The 26240-nt window shown below is 42.1% G+C and overlaps 1 protein-coding gene, 1 non-coding gene and 1 pseudogene across 2 annotated transcripts; 1 reads left to right on the forward strand and 2 right to left on the reverse strand.

Moving 5' to 3' along the window:
- Nucleotides 1–2753: 2753 nt before the first annotated feature.
- Nucleotides 2754–16535, forward strand: RIMKLB (ribosomal modification protein rimK like family member B). Its single transcript, XM_040979031.1, has 5 exons — nt 2754–2928; nt 8823–9053; nt 10461–10547; nt 11331–11534; nt 16007–16535. Exons 1-5 carry the CDS (start codon nt 2754–2756, stop codon nt 16468–16470), a joined length of 1161 nt encoding a protein of 386 aa, XP_040834965.1. The 3' UTR covers nt 16471–16535.
- LOC121155607 lies at nt 3817–3941 on the reverse strand. Its single transcript, XR_005883685.1, has one exon. It is a non-coding gene; the product is annotated as a small nucleolar RNA SNORA44 (small nucleolar RNA).
- Nucleotides 12111–12965, reverse strand: LOC121155593 (annotated as a pseudogene).
- Nucleotides 16536–26240: the final 9705 nt, after the last annotated feature.

Consider the following 26240-nt stretch of genomic DNA (forward strand, 5'->3'; position numbering starts at 1 on the left):
GATGAGATGGGCTGCAAGGAACGACAGCTCTCAACATAGAAACTCTTGAAGCGTGGCTTCACCTGTTAGACACCCTCTGGAAGGTGAAGGCATTCGTCCAGTTCCATTTCTACAGGTGCAGGTATCCTTCCAAAAGATGCTGAGCATTTATGTCTTAGTTTCCTGAGACAAAATAGTATTTCCTGTCAAACTACAAGATTATAGGGAAATGTAGAAAATTAGAGGTGGGCGTTTGGAATGATAGTTAGGACTTTACCACTTCAGAAAGCCAGGAGCCCGTATCAGAGCACCTACAGGTTGAGTCCTGGCTCCACCTCCAATTCCAGTGTGTGCACCCTGGGGAAGGTCACGTACTTGAGATCGCTGTCCTCCCCATGGGAGACTCAGGTTGAGTTCCTGACTCCTGGCCTGGCTTTTGGCCATTGTGGGCTTTTGGGGAATCAACAGCTTATCTGCCGGTCTTTCTGTTTGTATCTGTTTTTTTGCATCCAGCAGTTGCTGGATGCAGATTGGTGTGAAGACATGCAGTTGCCCTGAATGTCTCATGCAGCCGTGTGTGAACATGAGTCACTGTGCCCTGCCTGCCATTGTCTACTGGATCAATGAGAGCCGCAATCGTATGAGTGTACCTTACCTAGTGTCCAGGAAAGCACTGTGGTGGACACAGTGTGCCTAGTATGGATGCCAGAAATAAGATCCCTCAGAATTAGTCCGGGGTCAGGAAGTTATTTTTGCTATGAAGAATCAGTTTGAAAGGATTTGCTACAGCTGTCGGATGTTGACAGCAAAGCTTGAAATGTTGGTCATGCGTACATTATGTGAAGAGCATCTGCAATATAGAAGGCAGACAGTATATAGGATTCCCTCTTTCTTGTCTAGGACTGACTTGGGACCACAAGCCTTAAGGGGGGGTGCACCATGGACTTGTGCTAACTTTGTGATAGTCCAGGGTTAATTTTTCCCTGTACAAAGTAGTTACGACTCATATGCACCTGCTGCTTCCAGCCCATGGCTGACTGGAGAGCAGACCATGTGCTGGACTCCCACATTGTCCCTCAGCAATGTGGTTTGTTTGAAGCCCTTTTGTCATTTGTTATTGCAGCTGTATCTGGGTCAAAAGTTAGACCTAATTCTGTGAACTCAACCTGCATGAATGTGTCTGGAGGGAATGTTGAACAGCAATAAATATGAATTAGATATCTTTTTTTTAAAGATTTATTTTTTTTTTATTGGAAAGTCAGATATACAGAGAGGAGGAGAGAAAGAGGATCTTCCAACCAATGATTCACTCCCCAAGTGACCGCAACAGCCAGTGGTGCACCAATCTGAAGCCAGGAGCCAGTTCTCTCACATGGGTACAAGGTCCCAAGATCTTGGGCCGTCCTCGACTGCTTTCCCAAGGCACAAGCAGAGAACTGGATGAGAAGTGGAACTGCTGGGATTAGAACCGGTGCCCATATGGGATCTCGGCACATTTAAGGTGAGGACTTTAGCCACTAGGCCACTGCACCAGGCCCAGCTCAGGAAGAATTTTTATGTAAGAATTTTTAGGGTCAGTGCAATGGCTCAGTTGGCTAGTCTGCATGCAAGCAGCAGCACCCCATATGGGTGCCAGTTCATGTCCTCGCTGCTCCACTTCCCATCGAGCTTCCTACAGGGCCTGAGAAGGCAGTAGAGGGTGGTCTAATGCCTTGGGATCCTATGTTTGTGTAGGAGGCTTGGAAGAATGTTCCTGGCTTCAGATGGCTCAACCCTGGCCGTTCTAGCCAGTGGATGGATCTTTCTTTCTCCTTCTCTCTGTAAATCAGCCTTTCTAATAAAGAATTAAAATGTTTTTTTGTTTGTTTCAGAGGCAGAGTAAGCATTCCTACCTACTGAGCCACTACTCAAATAACCACAGTAGTCTGCGGCTAGGACAGTGCTAGGAACCAGAACCTCGAGCCGGGTCTCCTGCCATGCTTGGGGTCAGCTCCTGACCTGTCCTGGGGAAAGACAACTTTGGACTGTTGTCTTGCTTACAAAGCTCAGAGAAAATGACACAAAGAAAATTTCTTTGCATTCTAGTATACTGCATTTCAGAAAAATGATAGAAAGACCCTAATCAGCTAAGTAAGATCATTTAAATAAATTAAAAATAAAAAAAGAAAGTGAACAGGTTAAGAAGGGAAAAAATGATAGAATAAAAATTTAAAGCTCTTGTTCTTCAGTTACTTATCACACACATCTTGTTTACTACACATTAATGTGTAAATATTTCTATTTAGTAACGTAAATGCTACTATATAATTTTTTTACTTACCTGTTAACAGTAAGTCAATATAAAAATCAGACACACAATATATGTTTAATTGTGATTTCCAGTGAAGGAAAAACGTGGGACTGTGTTGTTTGTTACTAGAATTTCATCTATTTTCTATCAAGAAGGAATTGCATTGCATTTTGAGGGAGGGATAAGACAAGTAGGTAATCACATGAAAGCATATTTGTAGTATTTATTCTAGGGGATGATATTATAAGGGATGACATTGAAAGTTTCTGAAGAAGGTTCTGAAGGTGAAGAGCCATGCTGGAGAAGGTCCAAGGTTTAAAATGTTTGAGCAGGAGGAAAAGGGTGCAGTATCTGTCCCCTTAACTTTTCCTGTTGTATATAGTATGTAATCCCAGCAGATTTGTCCTATGTGCATTTTCTCTTTCATCTCTACAGTTTACCTTCAAGAGAAAGCAGTCAAGGCAGGGGGAGCAGATAGAGCAACATGTGCAGCTCCGTGGCCGCCAAGCTGTGGTTTTTGACAGATCGCCGCATCAGGGAAGATTATCCCCAAAAGGAGATTCTCCGAGCACTGAAGGCTAAATGCTGTGAGGAGGAGCTGGACTTCAGGGCCGTGCTGATGGATGAGCTCGTGCTGACCATCGAACAAGGAAACCTGGGTGAGTCTGTACTGAGTGAGCTTTCTGATTTTTACTTAGAATCTACATGTTTTAGAATTGATGTTTTTATTTAAAATCTTTTTAAACTAAAATATTTAAGTTTGAAAGTCAAAGAGAGAGAGAGAGAGAGAAATCTTTGATCTGCTGGTTCACTCTAGGTACCTGCAACAGGCCAGGCCGGGCTGGGGCAAAGCTAGGAGCCAGGAACTTCACCTGGATCTCCTGTTGTTGGCAGGAACCAAAACAACTTGGGTCATCTTCCACTGCTTTGTCAGTTTTAAAAAGTGCCGGTTGTGAGCCCAGCATGATGGCTCAAGTAGCCAATCCTTCCCTTGCAAGCACCGAGATCGACTGTGGGCACTGGGTTGTGCTCCGGGTCCACTTCCCTTCCAGCTCCCTGCTTGTGGCCTGAGAATGCAGAGGACAGCCCAAAGCCTTGGGACCCTGCACCCACATGGGAGACCTGGAAGAAGCTCCTGGCTCCTGGCTTCAGATTGGCTCAGCTCTGGCACTTGTAGCCATTTGGGGTGTGAGCCAGTAAATGGAAGATCTTTGTTTCTCTTCTATAAAATCCATCTTTTAAATGAAAATAAATTATTTCAAAAAAAGGTGCTTGTGTAGGAAATGACATTAAGAGAGTGAATCCAATGACATTAAACAGTGAACTTGTTCTAGTATTTGTTGTGTACATACATTGTGGATCCTGTTGCATCTACTGATCATGTTTCCTTTCCTAGTCAATTTGGATGGTAATTATTAGTTTTTTTCCTCTTGATAGTGTTCTGAAATCTACATCTTTTTGTCTGATGTTAACGATAAGGTTGCCAGAAAATGTTTAGGCTACCTAGACACAGAAAAGGACAGTAGAGAATAGAGTTGTGGTTCTCCGGTCACGGGAAGGCCGAGTGGCAGCTGTGCGGTGCCTTCCTGCGCTGCTGTCAGAGCCTGCAGGTTGCTGTCTGTGGCTGGAGATCCCGAGGCTGCAGCCAGCCACAGCCCTTGCAGACATGCTGTGGCTGTCGTTAAATTGCTTGAGAAAATAATACTTTTTGTGGCATGAGGATTTTCTTTCTCATAGGGGAAGAGGCCAGGAGGCATGATTTTCCTGTTCTCGGTTGAGATAATTGGTGAGAGAATTTCTAAGGAGCTTGTTTATAGAAACTGGAAGTTGTCAAGAAGTGGCTGCCCTGGTATTTTTCATTTGTGTGGTTTGTTGAGTTCTGCGTACTTAGGGCAGTTAAGGGATTCTGGTAGCATGTGCCTCCTACAGAGGAAAGGACAGTTGTTCCCATCTGAAGTTTAGGGTGACTGTGTGGGTGCGTCTGAACGAAACACTGGCCGCTGTGGTGTTCCTGCTGAGCCAGAAAAGTGCTGTCTGACATCATTCTAGAAGGATCGCATCTAGAAAAGACTTTGCTATTGATTGTCTTAGTTTGGTCCCACTGCTCAGGGTTCCATACCATCACAGCAGGGATTTGGATTTCGAAAAATGCTGTGTCCTGCCCAGTGCTTTTTGTTACAATAAGTAAATCAGCAATAACAAGATGAATAACAAGGCTCAATATTTATAGAAATGCCTTCCATTTAGACTTTGTCATTTTCTCTTTTGTATATCACGGCCTGCACATGGCTGCAGTGGCTAGGACTCTGTCAGGCTGAGAGCCAGAGCTTGCTCACAGTCTAGGGTGTGGGTGCAGGGCTCCAAGCACTTGGGCCCCGCTGCTACTCTCCCGAGTGCCTGCGAAGGAACTGGGTCGGACAGTAGAGCAGGCAGTGCTCAGGGATGCTGCAGGCAGCTGATCCCTGCTTCTCTTACGAGTAGAGAAATTTATAATAATTGATGTGGATATTTATCTGCTGGTCTTTCAAGTCATATTAGGAAGATTACATGTTAAGTGGAAGTATTTCTCCTTGTTTTTGTGCATCAAGTATTTTAAGATGGGACTTTGGGACATGTGAGAAGAGATACATAAAGAAGCAAGTTCCTGTTGTGTTGCTAGTAAGATACCAGACCTTTAGCCTGCCAGCCCTACCAGAGCACTGAAATTTGTAAAATTTAAGGAGATGTGCTTTCGCTAAGACATCGCATACCTGTTCATTGGGTATATCTTATTCCCTTTGCCAAATTTTGGGATAGAATTGGTTATTTGGACCTCAGATATGTATTTTTTAAGAAGTGTTTTTACCTTGTTTTACATATGACTGCAGCAGAGCAGCCCTGCTGTGCTCGTTTGCTTGCGCAGTTCCAGCATTACCGTCGGCCACAGTGCTGTGGTCCATGTTTAGGTTCTGGTTAGCGATCATGAGCCAGGGCAGGATTCCTTCTGCTTCACTGAGGAAGCATCTGCCACGAGTGTGGTTCCTTTTCTTGCTCAAAAGAGCACCCTTTAAAGAGAAGAATTTTCTTTATACCTGGAATTCATAGTTAGATAGGACTTTGAAACAGCGGATTGCTGAGAGTTTAATGATGCTAACTGCAGAATGATATTTTGGTGTCTCAGTAGAAACCTTCTAAGCAAATATGAGAATCTTTTGTATATATACATATATATAAGATTGATTTTTATTGGACAGTCAGTTATACAGAAAGGAAGATCTTCTGTCTGTTGATTTCGCTCCCCAAGCAGCCACAACTGGAGCTGAGCTGATCTGAATCGGGAGCCAGGAGCTTCTTCCAGGTCTCCCACCTGGGTGCAGGGTCCCAAGGCTTTGGGCTGTCCTCAGCTGCTTTCCCAGGCCACAAGCTAGATGGGAAACGGGGCTGCCAGGATTAGAACTGGTGCCCATATGGGATCCTGGCATGTTTAAGGCGAGGACTTTAGCCGCTAGGTTACTGCACTGGGCCCTAAAAACATTTCTAAAGATGTGAGTATTTTACTGTTCAGAATTTTCATCAGTGGTTTTGCGTGGCAAATACAGTTTTAAAATAAACAAAACAAAACAAAAAATTAATGTGTTCATTTGAAAGGTACAGAGAAGGACTGTGTTGGAATCCTCTGCAGATGACAGTAGCCCAGGCTGGGCCAGGCTGAAGCCACTTGAGGCGGAAGCGGAGCCAGGATGCAGCTAGGCACCATGACGGTGAATGTGGCCATCAGGTGGTGGCTTCACCGCCGCGTTAAACATTGCCCACGGATGTAATTCACCTGGGGAAGATTCTGGTAACTTGGCCAGATAAATAATGGATCTGTTCTCTGGACTCAATAGAGTCCTTAACAACTTGTTTATGTGAAGAATTTAGGTGAAAGTAGACAGCTCAGAAATCGTGAATATCTCACAGTGTTTTTCCAGTTAAAATTAGCAGTGTGGTAAAGTTCAAGCTAGAATTATAACTCTAGGTGTACTCAGCTTGTGATAGTAAATGGAAGAGTGAAGAACTGAATATTAAAAAGTAGATTTTGAAATACCAACCCCAGTTTTCTCTAGAGAATACACAGGAATTTGATGTGGTCTCTTGGTTTCTCTCTCCCCATCCAATGTTTAAGCAAATAGAAAAGCATGAACCAAGTTAGGATCTGTTGGGATGAATGACCACAATTTTTCTTTTTTTTTTTTTCTGTTAATGTATACAATTTGTACATGTGCACAGAGCTTTTGAGAGGGTTAACCCTTTTCATTAAACAGTTGCCGTCTGTGTCCCAACAAGAGGAGACCCATGTGTGCCCTCCGTGCCATTAGCACATCCAAGAAGAGTATGGTACCGTTTAATGTGTGCTCGAGAATCTGACCTTTAGCATAGATTTCAAAATCTTTTTCAAATTGACTTTGGAAAGCTTTGTTCATTGCATTGTAATATTTACTTAATCTTTTAAGTCTAGAGCAGTCTTCCTGTCTTTGACTTCATTTTTCTTTTTCTTTTAAATCATGATTACATGATTGATCAGAGTGGGAAGGATTGAGGTTTAGGCAAAATTGGGTGAATTCATTACTTCCAGATTTGCTATTTCTTTTTGTTCCTGGGGAAAGGGATAGACAATGACATAATGCTTCACGGTCTGGGTTTATTTGCTTTTTTTTTTTTTTTTAAATATCATATGAAGTTTTTATGAATATACACGATTGTTGTATCCAGGTTACACATTCTGGGCAACAAACTTCCTGAATGCCCACAATAGCCAGACCGTTCTCTGTATCCTTGCCTCAAGACCGCGTTCCAGGAAGTCAGGTTTAGAAAGGACAAGGTTGCAGAAATCTGCCATCTTTGTCTCAAAATGTTCCTAAAGGTAAAGTGAGTAATATTGTAAGGAGCTATCTGCAGGGGACAGGGGACCCGTCTGTATGATGACCACATGCCAGGAGACTTTCTGCTTTCAGCATTGTGTGTGGTATCTTTTTGATGTATTGGGGTTTTTCTGCTGGTAGAGTCTGCATGGGAAATGTTTCAGCCCCTGTTATACAGAGGAAGGATTAAAAGATGGAATTGGTGTAGACTGCTAACAGGTGAGAAGCAGTGCATACCTTCACTTCTCAGGATATCGATCCTTTGGCTGACATGGGCAACCCCGGAGTCTCCATTCACCCAGATACTTACTGTCGATACTGGGCTCGCAGAGTTGTCCTATTTGTTTTGCTCTTCATCTGCCATGCTGCCAGGTGTCCTCTGCAGGCCCCAGTGAACTGCCATATTCTCCATGTGCATCTGAATATACTGTCCACTGCTCCATCTAAGCCACTGAGGAGGTCCAGCTTTGACACATGTATTCCTCAGTCAGACCATGGAAGCTGCAAGTCTCTGAATTTAAGCTTGTTAACTGGTTATGTGGCATTTTACATATCTGACACCTTAACTTACTAAACCATATCTTATACCTTACATCAGTAAATGTGACAGTTGACGCACATACTGTTTTTGTTAGTTTTGTAACTTCTGCTAGCTGATTCTCTTTACCAAACACATCACAGCTTCTTGGCTTGCGTCCTAGCTTTGCTGTTCATGCTGCTCCATTATCTCTCCTGTTGCAGAATTACTGCCATGCCTAAGAGCTGATACCTGACAAGTGAGTTTACCTACTAGAATGAAATCTTGAGCATAAAGACCTTATTGCTCTGATTTATAATATACTCAAAACATTAGAAAAGTCTGGCAGTAATTTTAATCAATGAGTGAGAGAATTTTCATCCATAAGGGATTGAGATTTTAGAATGGCTTTTCATTCAGTCCACCTGAGAAAATTAAAACTATACGTTTGATGACAAAAAGATGTCTGTGATGTAATTTTAAATGATGAGATAAAGTTATCAATTAAGTATCCGATTCCAGTTTTATATCTATTTTTCTGTTATTCTAATGACAGTGTGAAAAGTGCATTCTAATAATACCTAAAAAGGCTCAAGAAAATTCTTTTGAAATTTTTATATTAAATCTGTTAGACACTAGTTGAAATTCAAAATAAATTTTTAAAAATTACAAATATTTTTTAAAAATTTGATTGCAGAAATGTGTGTCCTCACTGAAAAAAAAAATAATGCAGATGGAGAATTGCCTGGAGCACAGAGTTAAACTTGCTAACTATACCTTCCTTGTCACTCAGTCACATTCAGAGCAAGCTACCTAAATAGCTTATCCTTCCAGTTATTTTTTTTTTACCCATGTGTAAACATAAAGTTATTCTCAGATTTGTCCTTAAAAAATAAGACCAACATTATATGTTGTTTTTTTTCATTCTTGAACATGTTTTTATATCATTCTTTATGATGAGCATGTAGTAATTTTATGGTATTGGAATGAATTATGACTTGCTTAGCTAGCTAATGCAAGACTTTTCTTACAAGAGATTGTTTATCCTAACCTAGTATTGACGAAATAATGGTTTTAAAGTTGTGATCTGAGGTTTGGTGTATGTAATTTGTACATTTCCTTGTAACTGTTTTGACATCATTCTTGTACATTTCAGGTCTGCGGATCAATGGAGAACTAATCTCTGCCTACCCACAGGTGGTGGTAGTGAGAGTACCAACCCCTTGGGTACAAAGCGATAGCGACATCACTGTCTTGCGCCATCTAGAGAAGATGGGATGCCGACTTGTCAACCGACCTCAAGCCATCCTAAACTGTGTGAATAAATTCTGGACATTTCAGGAGTTGGCTGGCCATGGGGTTCCACTGCCAGATACTTTCTCTTATGGTGAGCTCATAGTAATGATGTGTTTATAGCCTAAGTGTTACAATTACTGATTGTTTTGACAGTTACACTAGGTTTATAGTGTAACTTTCTAGAAATTGCCTCTCAAAAGAGGTAGCCTTTTTAAGATTTAATTATTTTTATTGGAGAATTAGATTTACAAAGCAGACAGAGATCTTCTATCCACTGGTTTACTCCTCAAGTGGCTGTAATGGCAAGAGCTGAGCCAATTCAAAGCAAGGAATTTCTTCTGGATGTCCCACATGGGTGCAAGGCCTTTCTCGCCTCCTTCCTCAGGCCACAAGCAGGGAGCTAGATGGGAAGCAGAAGTGAGGACACAAGTCAGCACCCACAGGGGATTCCGGTAGATGCAAGGTGAAGATGTAGCCACTAGGCCATCGCACCTGGCCCACAAGTAGCTTTTACATTTATCAAACTGGGCAGGAGAATTGTTAGCTATGTCTGAATATTGATTTATGACATGGGGTGGACCAGATAATAAATATTTTAGACTTTATAAGCCATGAGTTCTCGTGGTAATCCTCAGCAGTGTTAGTGTAAGGTGCTGCGAATATTTATTTGATTATGTATGAGTAACAAAGAAGTCACAAACAAGCATAGGTTATAGGACCACACTTGGAGTAGTACTATTATACTGCTTAATGTATTTTCTACAGTGCAGTACAATATCTGCAGATATTTTCGTGTGGCTTTTAAAAGAAATTTTGTCTTTTCATTAATACTCTGTAGAGTCCCCACTCTGGGCCCTCCCAAGCCTGTATGGCTTTTGAACATTCGGTTGTTCACATTTAGCAGCTGCACAAGAAGAGGCAGACTAAGTGAAATGTTTGATAATTCTGTCTTCCCACTGCCTAACACAGTTCCACAATTAAGATTTTATGAGAATGTATCAGGAGTAAAAAGTCAAGTTGGCAAATATGACATTTGTAATAATATTGATGTTTGAAAGTTTTATAAGACTGCTGTCTTAAGTTCTTCCTGATTTTTACAGGTGCAGACCACTTTATTATTATAAAAACAGTATATTATAACAGTAAGAAGTAAAACTTTACCCGAGCATGCTCAATGCCTCAGTATAGAAAGAACTCTAATGAATAATGGATTAAGAAAAATTAATGTGTGAGTTTGGTAATGAAGAGATGCTTGTGTGTGCACATTTAGCATCTGTTCAAACTTAGAAATATTTTTAGTAACTAATTCTTCACTCTGTTAATGCTGTTAGGGAATTGGACATGTTCAATCTTAAAGCATTTAAAGTGTTTTAAATTCTAGTTTCAGTTTATTATTAAAGAAAAATGAAAATTAGCCATTTCTATCTCCTTTCTACTGTCTTTAGTGTAGATTAAATTGATCACAATGCTATTATTAAATATTTTTTGCTCAAACCAGGTGGTCATGAAAATTTTGCTAAGATGATTGACGAAGCAGAAGTACTGGAGTTTCCGATCGTGGTGAAGAATACACGCGGCCACCGAGGTATGTGTGGTCGTTACTGCGATGGTGTGTAAGTCTGAAATTGCTCTCACAGAGTAGTAATAGTGATTTTGCAATAGCGCTTTGGACAAATAGAGGGAGATTTGTAGATATGATATCTCAAGATGAGAGAAGATTCCTATGAGCTGTTCCGTTTGGCTGGAAGCTCCTGGCACAGTGGTTACTCTGGAGATTTTAACACACATACTTAAATGTCTTCATTAACGTCAGTCATCTACCTCTCAGTTTCTATAGTCTGAGACTTAAATGTTGGGAAACTAATCGAGGCAATTGTTAATCTGGTGTGTTTCTTTATCCGTTACCTCACTAATTGTTTTTGAAAGATTTGTTTATTTGTTTGAAAGGCAGAGTGGCAGAGAGAACAGCTGTTGGGTCACTTCCCAAATGCCTGTGACAGCCAGGCCTGGGACGGGGTGAAACCAGGAGCCTAGGACTCCAGGCATGCTTCCACTGGCGTGGCAGGAACCCAGGGACTTTCCTCCTCAAGTACCTTAGCAGGCAACTGGGTTGGGAAAAAATGGACTCCCATCTCAGACACTGAAACTATCTCAACAGCAACTCAGCACCACCCTTACCTCATTAATTATTACAACTAAACTTCTTTGGTTAAGGAAACTTAAGAATAAAGTGTAAATGTAATTGATTTGAAAAAAAAAAAAACATTGGAACCCAAAAAAGGAACAGCTAGCAGGGATTAACTTCCCACAGTTGGTGACTACATTTATTTTATATATATAGATATATATACTTCTTTCTTAATCACAGGCAAAGCAGTATTCTTGGCCCGAGATAAACATCATCTGGCTGATCTGAGCCACCTTATTCGCCATGAAGCTCCATACCTGTTCCAGAAGTATGTTAAAGAGTCTCACGGGCGAGATGTCCGTGTCATTGTTGTGGGAGGCCGTGTAGTTGGCACCATGTTACGTTGTTCAACAGATGGGAGAATGCAAAGCAACTGTTCACTAGGTAAGAACAATGCTTGTCTAGTGAGTATCGAAATATAACTTGATCTTTTTACTTAAATTAGAAGACATCTTTCACCTATAAATATGATTTATAAATTTACTACCCTTGCAGTATTTGTGTGTGTGTGTGTGTGTGTGTGTGTGTGTGCGTGCGTGCGTGCTGTTCTCATGGAATTAGATTTGACTGAATCATAAATTTGCTTTCACCTGTAACTCAGTTCACAGAAGTAAGAAATGTCCAGCTTGACGTTAATGTGGTTGGCTTCATTTGCTTGTATATATTCTCTGAGATGTCTTATCATTCAAGTTCATCAGGGCATAACTCTTAGCTCCATGGAATAAAGCTATGAGCTTTTATTTTCACATAGTTCACCATTTTTTGAAATAAAAGCATGGATTTGGGGGAAGGGGCATAAAACATCACAAGACCAACACCTTCGGAGCGTTAAGAGAGCCCTGAGTCTGTGATCGGGAGCCTACTGGCTATTCAGGAGAAAAATGCAGTACAGATTTCGCTAGAGAGTTCTGAGAGAAAAAATCCAAAATTTCCTGGCTCAAAATAATTTGGGGGAAGGTATCACAGTGCTAGGATTAGGGTGATGGGGCAGTGATCCCTGCTTAGGGCCTTGGAACGGATCTTGCTGTCGCTCAAGGCTGGCAACATAGAATTGGACAACAAAAACCATCAAGGCGCCAACCAATGTTTTTGGACTGACATTCATTGTGTAAGGCAGTATCAGGGTATAGGTGTCAAAAGCTGTTGGTTGCAGCAGAGCTTGCAGGAATTCCCCAAAGCCCTGGCACTCCTGCAGAGTGAAGCCAGCATTCCTTTTTATTTCCCTTGTGATTGCGAAGGTCAGTTTCTTCATGAATTGAGGTCCCCATATAGTAAAAGAGGCTTGCCAGAAGCCAAGCCCTTCAGGAACTTTTGAAAGGCTTTACCCCAGTGCTGTCAGTAATCCAATCTTACCAGACTGTGCCCTGTGTCAGGCACATAGGCCATTATCAGCACAGGTGCTTCAGGTTAAGCCACAAACACCCAATCATCTATCTGCACCAGTGCCATAGGATAGTTTGAGCGGGCACAGGCAGACAGCAGCCCACCCCACTGTAGCCTTCTTTGTCTGAAGGAACCAACCAGTACTGATGAGATAGTCCGACAGCTCTTGAGGTTCAGGTGACAGTTTGTTCTCCGAACATTTGGTCTCTTGGAGGAATAGGATGTCAGCCTTCTTCCTTTATCCAAGCTCAAAGCCCATCCACATTCCAGGAGCAGATCTTGAGGGTGGCAGCTTTGCCACTGGGCGAGGTTTCCTGATCTGTGGGGACCTCTGCGCCTGCCTCTTTTTGATTCTTTTTGGCTCTTATTCTTCTTGGGCTCTGACTCCTCCCTGTCTTCTGCCACGGCCCCCTTGTAGCCACACTTTGGCATGCCTATAAGGATGGATGGCCCTTCGGCATCTGAAACAAGTCTTTTTTTTTTTTAAGATTTATTTATTTATTGGAAAGTCAGATATACAGAGAGGAGGACAGAGAGGAAGATCTTCCATCTGATTATTCACTCCCCAAGTGAGCGCAACGGCCAATGCTATGCCGATCCATAGCCAGGATCCAGGAACTTCTTCTGGGTATCCCACACGGGTGCAGGGTCCCAAGCCTTTGGGCCATCCTCAACTGCTTTCCCAAGCCACAAGCAGGGAGCTGGATGGGAAATGGAACTCCCAGGATTAGAACCGGCACCCTTATGGGATCCAGCGTGTGCCCTGAGGACTTCAGCCGCCAGACCATGGCGCCGGGCCCCATTGTCAAGTTTCATTGAGAGTCCATTTTTGGTCTGGAAGAACAGATGCATACTGCATTGTATCTTCACATCTGGATATGTCAATTTCCATTACACAGTTACTGTACATCCCCTTAAATGAAAAATCACAATACAAAATCAGCAACAAGAAGAAAAATAGAAATTAGCAGTGGCTTTTTGTTTGTTTATATTAACTTTTAGTCACTTATTATGCTTCTTGCCTGTTTCTGTTACTTAGAAGTTTTATCAAGCTCGTGGTTTTAAATATAAGCGTTGTCTATATGGTACTTATTTTTATACATATTCGGCATTTCTTTGCATATTGTTTTCAAGCTTCTGTTTAGGCTTTTTCATAGTGTATGCTATGAACTGCCTACTTAATACCTCATAAACTGACTTGCTGATACAATCCCTCCAGCTTAGAGTTCTCTCCTTACCCTTCCAGCATAGCCCAAAATCCCTACGAATTCTGTCTTCTCTTAACGCCGCTTGCTCTGACTCGCAGGAATGCCTTGAGGTCTCTTCCCAGGAATGTAGCCATCATCTTAGAACTAATCCTTAGCTCCCCCTGCTGTCTCCTAAGATGCTTACACCTTTGCTGTCTTCCCACAGCACTTGAGAGGTCCTGTAGTTAAATTTTAATTTACACTCCATAGAATAGTGTGTTGAAATAACATGCCATTCTATGCAGTCTTCCATCAGGCCCAGGAAATGAATTGTTTCTTTGTCCATCATGTCTGTACTGTGTACACTGCCCACCTGTGAAGGTGTCGATTATTAGATAACATGTTATCACAGTGCTTTTTAAAAATTTCTCATTTTAGTATTCTTAACATAGTTAGGAGGGATGCATTCCTGTATGGGCCTACAACTAGGATAGGGAGCTACGAGGTAAGGTAGAAGGTGGGTGGGAGAAATATGTTTGTTACTCCCCCCTGTTTTTTTGCTTGCTTGTCTAATGGTGGCAGGGAGTTGGGGGCGGGGACTGATCCTTGCTATTACTACATCAGCACCTGGTAATGGGGAACAGGCATTTGACACCATAGAGACCCCGATATAGTGAGCCATCTTACGAGGATGGTAGTCAAATGGTTTTGATAGTTCTGAGACGTTGTCGGCTTGGTTGCACCGGGATGAAGTATTGCCTGGCCAAGTCCACTTCAGTGCACATCCACAGACCCACACTCTTGCTGCAAAGCTTGGCCAGTACAAGTGTCCAAATTGTTCTGTTTCTCAGCCTTTGTCAGGGCAGGTGACATCCCCTGCTTGCCAGCCGGTTCTGTAGCATTGCCCAGCCCAGCCCACCACAGGCCTGGTCCCCTTGCATACCAGCAGGTGCCACAGCCTAGTCCCCCCGCTGTCCCTACCAGGCCTGTACCCAGCCCTGTTTCCGCCCCTCCCCCTCTGTGCTGTCATGTGCTGCAGCATAGCCCAACCCATCCTGCAGCCCATCTAGCTCTTGTGCACATCTAGCTCTTGTGCACATCCCTATGTGCTGCAGTTTAGCTCTGCCCACACATGCCGATGGGTGCAGTGGCCTTGACCAGTGTGACTCGCTCCCAGCCCTGGCTGTTGTTCTCACCAGCAGGAGTTGCAACCTAGCAGGGGAGTGCCCACAGTTCTCTTTCCAGCCTTGGATCTTGTGTTTGCCATGAGGTGCTGTGATCTAGCCTGACACAATGTACATCCACTCCTGGCACTTTTAAGATTTATTCATTTTATTGGAGAGGCAGATTTAGAAAGAGAAGGAGAGATGGAGAGAAAGATCTCCTATCCATTGGTTAAGCCCCAAGTGGCCGCAATGGCCGGAGCTGAGCCTGTCCCAAGCAGGGAGCTTCTTCCGGATCTCTCATGTGGGAATAGGACCCTCAGGCTTTGGGCCATCCATCCTCCACTGCTTAGCCCAGCCTGGCTCTCCTAACCCAGCTCACATGCAGGCCGATGGGTATTGTAGTCCTGTATAGTAGGTTTTGTATCTCCTTTACTCTGTATATCTGCCTTTCCAGTGAAATAAGTTAAAATTTACTGTGTAGCAAGCGCTATGCTGAGTCTGTGAATAAAGTGTGTGCAGGCACACCCTGCTGTAGCGTCCCTCCCTTTTACATATCCCCAGTCTGTTTCTAGTAATTGCTGTTTTGAGCGTTGCTCTCTTACGTCTCTGTATACACACTTAGGCCTACCATGGGTGTGTTTGTAATGAACGCATAGACATTTTTTTCATGGCATCATTCCCTAAACATTTTAGTGTAACAAGTACTTAGATTGCATTTCTGTTATATTAGGCATTGTAAGTCATCTACAACTGACAAAATATGCAGGATGATTGTGTAGGTTTTTGCAATTGCTGTTGGGTTTCATATAGGAAACTTACAGGAGCCACAAATTTTGGTGCCTGTTGTAAGGTCCTGGAAATCCATTCCTCTCTGAATACTGCTTTTCCACACTACTTCAAGTAAAATAAACAAAATAACATTGAAAAAGTACTCAGGTTTCAAATCTTTGAAAATCTGGGTAGGTAAAGGCTTTCTAATGCTGGAAGTCTAGATTTGAAGGTCCCAAATGCCTCTAGACTGGCACACCTTTATATTACTGGTTTAGATAAATGCTTTAGACACTATTTTTTCTTTAAAGTTGATCATCTCAGTAACTTGCTTTTCTTGTTTTTCTTCCAGGCGGCGTGGGGGTTATGTGCTCACTGAGTGAACAGGGGAAACAGCTGGCCATCCAGGTGTCTAACATCCTGGGGATGGATGTGTGTGGCATTGACCTGTTGATGAAGGATGACGGCTCCTTCTGTGTCTGCGAGGCCAATGCAAATGTAGGTTTCATCGCCTTTGATAAGGCTTGTAATCTAGATGTAGCTGGTATCATAGCGGACTATGCCGCCTCCCTTCTGCCCTCTGGCCGGCTCACCCGGCGTATGTCCCTGCTCTCCGTGGTATCCACAGCCAGTGAGACTAGTGAGCCGGAGCTGGGTCCCCCAGCCAGCACTGCTGTCGACAACATGAGCGCAAGTTCCAGCTCTGTCGACAGTGACCCCGAAAGCACCGAGCGCGAGCTGCTCACCAAGCTCCCAGGGGGCCTGTTCAACATGAACCAGCTGCTAGCCAATGAAATCAAACTCCTGGTGGAGTGACTCCACCGGGAAATCATTAACCAACAAAACCCCTGTAAAACTTCTTTTCATTTTCCTTTTTCCCTTTTTTTTCCCCCTCTTTTTCATTTTTCTATTTTAACCAACTTGCAATGCTGTTCATGGAGTATGTTCTGGAAGATAGTCAGTTGGAGAGAATAGGCGGGGGAGACCTCTGCTAGTAAGACGTTATGTTCATTTAAAGTGAGAGATAGAAAAATGTCAGGCTCATAGTTATCTTTTAAAATGTGCTCTCAGGCCATGAGAAATGTAAATTTGGTCATGGTCCCTTTTGTTTTTGAACAAAAATAGTTTTGATACCAATAATTTCATGTTGTATTGCAAGACTTGTAATGAATAGGAAGATATCTACTAAATTACATATCTTTTATTTATATTCAAATCTGAAAATTCTGCCATTTCCCCATTAACTAGCAGCGTTCACTTATAGTTATTTATGAAATCTCAAGGGGCTCTTTCATTGGGATTTCTTATTTTTGCTTATGTCTTTTGTTTATTAATTGGAGTGGGGGCAAAATGAACAACTCAATAAAGACTTTTTAATGACAAAATTGGCATGTTTGCATGATGAAGGGGAAATGAACAGTATTGCAATGTCTGGTATATGAAGTAACATTTACTCAATGTAGATAAAGTTATACTAGTTTAAAATGTGTGCATTGGCTTGTATTAGTGTTTTAGTCTTTTTTGAAAGATATATGCTCTGTTAATGTTGCATTTGAAAGTTCATGCTAGTCTAACATCCCTTGCTCTCTGCCTGCATCTTTAACAATGGCCAAAGTGAAAAAAATGCTACCTTTTTTGTTAACAAGACAGTGACTTGAGACATGTACATCTAGAGCCTTTTATTTTTTCCCTTTTTCTTTTGGTGTTGGACATTCTGGGAATAAGGAAAAACATTTTTTGGTGGCAAATCAAGGACCTCTGAGTTGTTAAGTATAAAGTTGAAGTGGTTTCTAATGCCAGCGTTACTTATTTGCATCTTCCACATTTTATGAAGGAGCATATATGTACGTGTGTGCACGCATGCATGTGTATGTGTTTTGCTTTTTGTTTACACCAACCAATCAAAAGGGATAGATTCTAGAAAATGGGGCATGGCGGAAAAGGAGTTTTTGACATTAAAAAACAGCCGAGTTGTTTTCATCACTTAGATTCACTAGGGTGGAGCTGTTCCCCTGAGGACAAGGACAGTAGGCGCTGCGTAGGCTTCTGTGTATGTGTATGTTTGTTTCGTTTTGTTTTTGTTTTCTTTGTAGACCGTTCAGTGTGTGGTTTATTCAAGGCTCCATGCTTTTCTTTAATGCTTCTGGCTATGCATTTTTTTTCTCCTTACATATAGAATTTGGGAGTGGCCTGGGCTGTATGCTCTTGTTTGGGGATTTAGCAGTATTGAGCCTCTGATAGCCCTACTCTTAAGCCTGCAATACTGTCCACTCTTGGTATTTCTTAATTTATGAAAGCCCTCACACTGCCTAAAATATGAGCCTTTAAAACATGGGAGAATTATCCCCATCATGGGTTTGAAAGGTTTGTTAAGAAATGGAAATGCTGCAGAGCTCAACGTAATTCCTTAAACAGCAAGTTCCATCTGCCTACAAATCCTCTGAAGCTTCCCCCGCCCTGTCCTGCCTCTCCACTGCTCTGTTCCTTCACATGGACTTGTAACGTAATCTCTCGGACGTGATAGCGACACCTCGAGGCAATAATAAAAGCTCAGTAGTAACAAGCTCGACAGAGGTTTGATCATGCTTACCTGTACAGTTTCTTCCCCATTTCAAAAAGGAATGTAATAAAATTTGCTTTCCATAGAATTAAATAATATTAAAATCAAGTGAAAAGTTGGTTGTGAAAATAGCAATAGTACCTCTAATCTGTGCACTGTCTCATTTCCCCTCAGAAGAAAGACACACAAGAGTTTTTGACTTATCTTAGAATATTCTGATTCATGTGAAAGAATTTGACCTTTGCAGTCGCTGGGAGACTCACCCAAGTACTCTGACTCCTTAGTAGGAAGAAGTTCTTGGCACTTTTCTTGCTGAATGAGCACGTGGGAGGATGCACACTCTTGGGTATAGAGAAAGAAACAAGGAAAGGGTGGGAGGAAATATCACAATTCATGTTTGTGAAGAGATTGTCTGGTTGTCAAATATATTATTCTATACATATCCTGAGTAGTTGGAGCTCTCATGTATATAGGTAAATATAACATCCTCTGGATGAAAAATTCAAGGTTTGTGTTGGTGGGGAAAGGAATCAGGAAAAATGTAGTTAGCCTTCCTAAAACATTTTACTAGATTGACAAAATATGTTAAGTGAAATAATCTGAGGTTATAGTTTTTATTCACCATCTATCTTTAGTGCATTTGCAGTACATTAAGCCTATCTTTATCAGCCTATTTCTGGATTGTACACTCACATGTTAGAGTGAAAAGGGCAGGAATGATCATCCTACACTTTCAATTTGAAATATGGATACATTCTTGAATTTCCTCAGAAATTAAGGTAAAGAATAAGAACAAAAATCATTCTGTAAGAACCCCAAGAAACAGCAGCAGCTAAATTTATTTTCATAATTGTTTAATAGCAGTTATGTAGTCTTCATTGTTGTGAGAGGTGAAAATGTATTTATCAAATCTGTATAATCATCATGCCAAATTCTGAATTGTAAACTTTTTATATACTGTTAAAATTGTAATTTAAACTGTGTTTTAAAAATAATTATTTCTGCTACTGTTTTCATGTCACCCATGTTGAACACTGGACTTTAGTATATACCTAAACAGACATAAGTATGGACTATTCCATTTTACATTTTTAATAGTTTTTTTCTCTTTTTGGTGCCTATAATCAATTGATTGGTCATTTCTGCTGGCTTTTTCTCCAAGAACTTTACAGTCTTTCTGTTTATGCTAGCAAAAAGAAAACTACCTTTGAACATTAGGAAAATCCGACGAGAGAACTTGCTTCGTCAAGCACTTTGTCAGACTTGGAGAAGGTATCGAAGGCATTGCAAGAAATCATTGACTTTCAAAATGATCCCTTCTTTTTCAAAGAGGAAAACAATGGAAAACCATTCTTCATTCAGTGGATCTGCAGTTTGGGTCTGGGGGGCTTAGAGACATTGTGAAATCAAATCTTATGTGATATTTTTCTCCTGGCTCGCTTTTTTTGAGAAGGTTTATGGGCTATTTGGCTGGTGAGACACGATCCCCTCCTAAGAAAATGTAGGTGCTCAGACAGGTAACCGCTGCTGCTACTGTTTTTATGTTTGTTTGTTTGATTTCATTTAAAATTTGTTTTTGTTGTGTTAGGGCTTTTTAAAAATGTAATATATTGCAGGATTTATGACCAGGTTCACTGCTTGCTTGCTTTCTGTTTCTTTTCTTTTTTTTTCTCCTTAAAACAAACAGAACAAGGATTCATTTAAAATACATTTAGGTACCTTGGAAACTTGGATTTTGGAATGTTTCAGTAGTGGACAGAAATCTGCTGTTGGAATCTTCTAGTCCTCCAGGTTTAATTTGAAATGTTTTCAGGCTTTTTGTTTTGTTTTGTTTTTGTTTTTGAGTTTTGTGTGATATTTTATTTCCTTTACACCAGTGTCTTTTTGCCATGCTGTTTTGGGGTGGCTGCCTAACTCTAGTGAAAATTCTTTCTACATTAACGAAAGTTTGGCCTTTAAAAAAATTCCATAATGTTTTGCATTTTTAAGATTGTTTTCTAGAAATATTCTAACTGCTTGCACTGTTACTGTTCTTTGCCAGCCTTTTCAGGAGCCAAAAAAACCAAAATACAAACAAAAAAATGCCCAGAGAAAAAGTTTTCCTTCTTCCCCCTTCCTGATGATGAGTGAGAAGTATTGAGAACTTTCGGGGTCAGTGCCCTTCTAAACCCCCCTTCCCCCAATAACGCAGCTGTAGAACACGTGGTAAATGCAGCGGTTCGGATTCAGGCACAGCCCCAGCCTGCTCGCAGGTAATTTGACTCTCTCTCCATCACAAGGCTTACTTCCTTTGTAAAAATGTTGCTGATGTCCTCTAAAGGCAACCATGGGCTTGTCACAGCTGGCTTAAAAACAAGACGCCCGTGTTGATCTAGGAAATGATTCCAGAGAGCTTGGGTGGGGAGCTAGCACGTGAACACAGAACTGGCTGTGGGGATCTCGTTTAGCCATTTAGGTAACTTCCGTTCTCTTGCATATGTGTCTATAATTAAGTATTGTAGAGTGTGACTTTTTTTTTGCTTTGTTTTTATTTTGGGTTTGTTTGTTTCTTCCATTGTGCTACTCTGGCTTAAGCTTTTTCAGGGGTTGGTGTTCCGAATACACAGTGAGCTCACAGTATAAAGACATCAATTAGGAGTTGACAGGTATGGAAATCTAGAGTTTGAACAGGTAAAATTAGGCTGTAGGTTATATATATGGTAAAAACTCATAGCATTCAATGACTCAGCGCTCTCTTTCTGTGACATCACTGTGAAGGAGAGGGAATGAGGACACGGGTAGTAACGCAGGAGCAAACACTAGCGGAAATGGGATCAAACGTTTAGAAGCTGTAGGTTTGGGTAGATGTGGGAACCTCTCGGAAGCACAGTGTGGTTAAGCAGATTGACCAGGGTCGTCAGCGAAGCTGGTGGCAGGAATATGAATGTAATGTGTCCATTTCAGTAAGCCTTATAGCTAATAAACAATCCCCTTGCCTTATCCCAGTCCACTCCCCTCCCCCCATTCTGCCTAAATGCTAACTTGCAGTAAATACTGCTCAGTGAAAGTAGCCAGAGCTTTCCCAAGATTTTTGTTTATTTGCAGAATTTCACATTATGCCAAAGAAGATGTAAATTTAATAAATCAACTAGCGAGTGAATAGGGAATCTTGACTTGTAGTGCTATTGCTACAGCTGAAAGATGCATACAAGTCATTAACCTGTCTACTAAACAGGAGTTCCAGCTGCACTCCTGAAGGAATTCAAATACAACCCCCAAAAAAGATCCTTCAGCAGAGCCTCGTTCCCTGGCTGGTGAGAACACCGTCCTCAGGTGACTGGCGCTCTGTGAGCACACAGGGCATGGACAGTTACCTCCCCTTCTGTGCCCTCCTTGAATAAAACTGGCTGTTAAGAACAACCTTACTTTAGATTTACCATATTCAAATGTGTTAGGTGAGCCTTATTTAGCATTTATACCTGGCTGCTGCTGTGGGGTTTCGGACATGAGGGGTAGGGTGAACTGTTGTTGTTTTAGGTTTCAGTCAGACAGACCTCCCTGTGCCCCAGTTCCCAGAAGCACCTCAGGCCTCTAGGAGCATCCGTGGGAACGGCGCAGTCCTGACGTCGCCAGCTCTCCTGCTCAGGCTCATCCCATATCCAGAGGTCAAAGGGTGGGGTTTGAGATGGGGGAAGGAATGAAAAAGCAGAAACCCTGTCGTTGCAGTGCCAGTGTTGGCCAGCTGTGGGCACCTATTGCTTTATTTCCTGATTTTTTTCCCCCAAGTTGTCAAAACTGTGCCTATTTGTGTTTTGGAATGAGGATAGTGGGAGAGTGGGATAAAAACAGGTCCCGGCTGTTGTGATTCCTCCAGGACTGGCTGCTGTTCCAAAGGAACTAATTCCCAGTTCTACCACAACTGCTGTTACATTTTTATTCTGTCTCTCCTTCTGCCTGCTCTGCATCTCCTCTGTATAGCTTGGAGGAAATGGGCGTTTATAGGCAGTCCTTTTTAAAGAACTTAAGGAATTTAACACACTTCTGCCAAAAATGTAATACCCAGTGCTTCTATGGGCATACAAATGCTACCCTATTTTAAATGTAGGTGGGCGTGTGTGTTCGTGTTTTAATGTGTTCAGAGCCATTGGGCACTAAGCAGTCAAACACTGAAAACCCAAGCAGGTAAAGCACTAACACCCATAGTGTCTAGAATGACTTTAGAAAACTCTTCTTTTCGACATCTTTAGTAATTTTTTTGGTAGTCTCTGAGACAAATTTGTTAGTAGTTCTGGACTACCTAAATTAAACTTTTAGGATTTGTATGTATGCTTAAATTGCAGGGTTAGGCAAAGACAGAAGTTAGAACAGAATGTGGGTCCTTGAGAAGACAAGTTCTAAATGTCTAATTCTTTCCACTTTTCAAATTTTCCCGGTTAGCATAAGGAAAAGTCATACATTGTTTTTCTGTGACTGGGATTTTTGTTTCTAATTTTAGTCAGGGAAGTTATCAAAGAGTTTGATACACATACAAAACTATGAAATGTTAAATGAAATCCTACTGTTTAATCTGAATAGTAAGCAAGAACTTTTTCTATATACCCTTCTGCTGCAGCAGAGAAATAAACGGGTAGGGGGCAGCAGAGAAAAGAATTCTTCACCATGATGCTTGCTGACAAAGTCTGCGCAGGAGGAGACCGCGTGACATGCCGAGTGAAGGAGGGGGCAGAGAATGGAAGCCAGACTCGGGTTCCGGGATGTCCTGCCCTCTGTGGTAAGTTAGTGGTCGTGGTGTCGCATATGCTGTTGGTTCTTTGCTATGTGTTCGCACATGCATGTAGGTCTGCAGTAGATTGAACCTGACCTAATGGACTGTTTCTACTTTGATATTCAATGGTAATATATAAAATGAGGGTTTTCTCCTTAGTGTGTTAGTATTTGTTACCTACAGTGGTGGGAAAAATTATTCTGACAACCAGTGTTGTTTTAATCTAAAAGACCGTCCACCTTAGTGGATGCACTGAAAGGACAGCAACCAAATATAATTTGAGGGCATTCCAGAACGAGATCTTAGCTCATTGTCCCTTTTAGTTCTACTTTTATTTCCCAGTCACTCTTCTTTTTTTTAAGATTTATTTTATTTTTATTTATTGGAAAGTCAGATGTCCAGAGAGGAGGAGAGACAGAAAGATCTTCCATCCGATGATTCACTCCCCAAGTGACCGCAATGGTGGGTGCTATGCCCATCCGAAGCCAGAAGACGGGAACTTCTTCCAGGTCTCCCACATGGGTACAGGGTCCCAAGGCTTTGGGCTGTCCTCGACTGCTTTCCCAGGCCACAGGCAGGGAGCTGGATGGGAAGCAGAGCTGCCAGGATAAGAACTGGCACCCATATGGGATCCTGACGCGTTCAAGGCGAGGACTTTAGCTGCTAGGCCACACCGCCGGGCCCTCCCAGTCACTCTTAATACTGACATTATTTTACTGTACATGATACAGTTCCATAGGCACGAGGATACCGTCTTCCCTCCCCCCATTATTACAATAGGAAAGCCACTGAGCAACAGTCACAAGTCCAACATTCTGCTGTCATGGCGTTGTGGGAATAGACAATGGTAGAAAATCCTGTATCCTATTGTCAAGGTAGTTAACAGTTTTAGTGGGAGTCCTCCTTGTTTTCAGGAATAGATGCATACTACAAGTCTCCTTTATCTTCTTGTATCTCTCACCTAGCCTGTGCATGTTGCTTTCTCATTCAGTGCTCGGACTTTGGCTATCCAAGGTTGCCTGGCCACTGTTCTTTGGGGCACATCTGATGGGCATGGCTCAGAACTTTCCTCCCCATGGCCTGGGGCACAGCTCCCAGGCTCACCTGTGTGGTGTGACCTCTGACATGGTCAGGGAAATATATGTGGAACATGACCAGAAGATGAGGGTGATGGACCAAGATTGTCAGCCACTTTGGTGGGTGTGGGGGGCGGTCTGCCAGAAGACAGCCTCCTGCCCTCCCCTTTTTTACCCTGTAAAAGCTGTGACCTGTGCTTGTCTCTGGTGCTTCTTGTGGCCAAAGAGCGGCGGTGGCTGGGGCCTGATGGCAGGCCCAGACCTGAGAACATCTCTCTTTTTTCTGGCTTGAGTTTGCACCTGTGTACGGCCAGGGGATGGGTAAAGCTTAGGGCCACTATTGTGATTCTTTGCTAAATAAGAAAAGGGAGATTTTGAAGTTTCCTAGATTTAAATGCTGTAAATTTCAGTTCTTTTGTTTTTAGTAAAGTGTACTTCTATTTACTCTCCCAACCACTGCTCATTTTTAATTATTATCTTTATTATACCTGGCAACCAGACAGCGTAAGAACATTTAAACAATTATGCAAGTAGATATTTGTTATAGAGGGGAGAGACGGAGAAAGAGTTGCTTCTGTGTCTCCCACGTGGGAACAGGATCCAAGGCTTTGGACCATCCTGCTGCTTTCCCAGGCCACAAGCAGGGAGCTGGAGGGGAAGTGGAGCAGCTTGCATATGACTGATACCCATATGGGATGCTAGCTCTTGTCGATGGAGGATTAGCCAGCTAAGCCATTGCTCAGGCCCACAGTTTTCAGTCATTATATTAAATGTCTTCAGATTCATGATATAGCTTTAGTTGAGGCCATCAAGGGGAAAGTGGCAAATGAAAATGATTTTGGTAGTCTAGCCAATTTGTAGGGTTTTGTGATTCTTGAGGAGATTTGGATCTGTGATTTAAGGGAGCTCTATTTATTTTTCTTTTGTAGGGAAGTGACCTATAATCCTTTGGCTTGCCTCGTTAACTGGATGGATGAAGATTTGATTTCTTCTAGTGGTGAATAGAAATGAACAGTACAGGAAGCTATAACCTGTTTGCTTCTATTTGTTTTCTAAAATAAAAACACCATGAAGTGGAGATGAAGTCAGTAGCGTGGAGGGTGACTTGTTCTTTCTGGTGGCTGTTTCTTCTCACCCCATCTGCATGACTGCAGTGCGTTCCAGGTGTCTAACTGGATGTCTAGCTTCACATATGTCATTCTTTTGATGGACATTTACTCCTCACCTTTGTTATTTTGGCACACTGAGACCTTCTGAAACAATTACTCCTTGGCATTTAGAAAGTCGCTCAAGAACGCATTCGATGTTTTAGGTAGATCTCTATCCCACCATGCTGCACTTTTCAGTCTCTGAAGACACGCAAGCTTTGTGTGAGAAGTTTCTCGCCTGACACGGCCCTAGCACAAGCTCCCCACAGCCTTCCCACCACATTGAATAGTGAAAATAGAGACCATGTCTGCTGTAGTGCGTATATTTGCTGTGGAGGGAAAATTAATGTATAGAAGCTGTATTAAGCCAAGAGTGGTGCCTTTGGTTTTTCAGAAGTTGGAAGGTAGTTGACTGATACTCAAGTGAAAGTTAATCTAACCAGGAAATAAACAAAATAAATAAATAAATAAATAATAAAATAAAGCCTATCCAAAAATTAGGTAAAAGTATAAAAAAGAGTCACCCTTCACACCAACGTAGGACTGTTATGTCCAGAAAGCACTAATACATCAAATCGTTTTTTAAAATGTTTATTTAGTAAATGGTGACTGCAATATTACAAGTTTAAAACATGGGCCTTGGTGAACGGTCCAATTTTTGTAGTTTCCCTCTAGTTAGGTACCAGTTGCACAGGAAGGAACTCTTCAGGGCTTCATGAAGCAAGCGTTACAGGAAAGAGCCCGTTGTTAATACCCCATGACCTTTTGAACTTAAATGGTGTAGTGGTGTGGATCGGGCCTGGCACACGCCCTGAAAGCGGTAGAATCGAAAGGAAAACTTCCCTGCTTGCATGCTGGCTATGGTTTTGTGTTAATTAAACATACATGCTGATGTCATGGACCCTGTAGAAGGTCAACACCAAGACACACAGATGTGCTAGACATGTTGTAAAGGACAGATACCAGGGCAGCATGCAGGAAGAGCTGCAGGCCCTGAGGCCACCAAGGGTGAGGCAAGGTGCGGAACCACTAGACAAGCTGGTGAGGAATGTCCATTT

The sequence above is a fragment of the Ochotona curzoniae genome, unplaced genomic scaffold (assembly GCF_017591425.1).
Source record: "Ochotona curzoniae isolate NIBS_2020 unplaced genomic scaffold, NIBS_Ocur_1.0 contig_2927, whole genome shotgun sequence".
NCBI classification, from domain to species: domain Eukaryota; kingdom Metazoa; phylum Chordata; class Mammalia; order Lagomorpha; family Ochotonidae; genus Ochotona; species Ochotona curzoniae.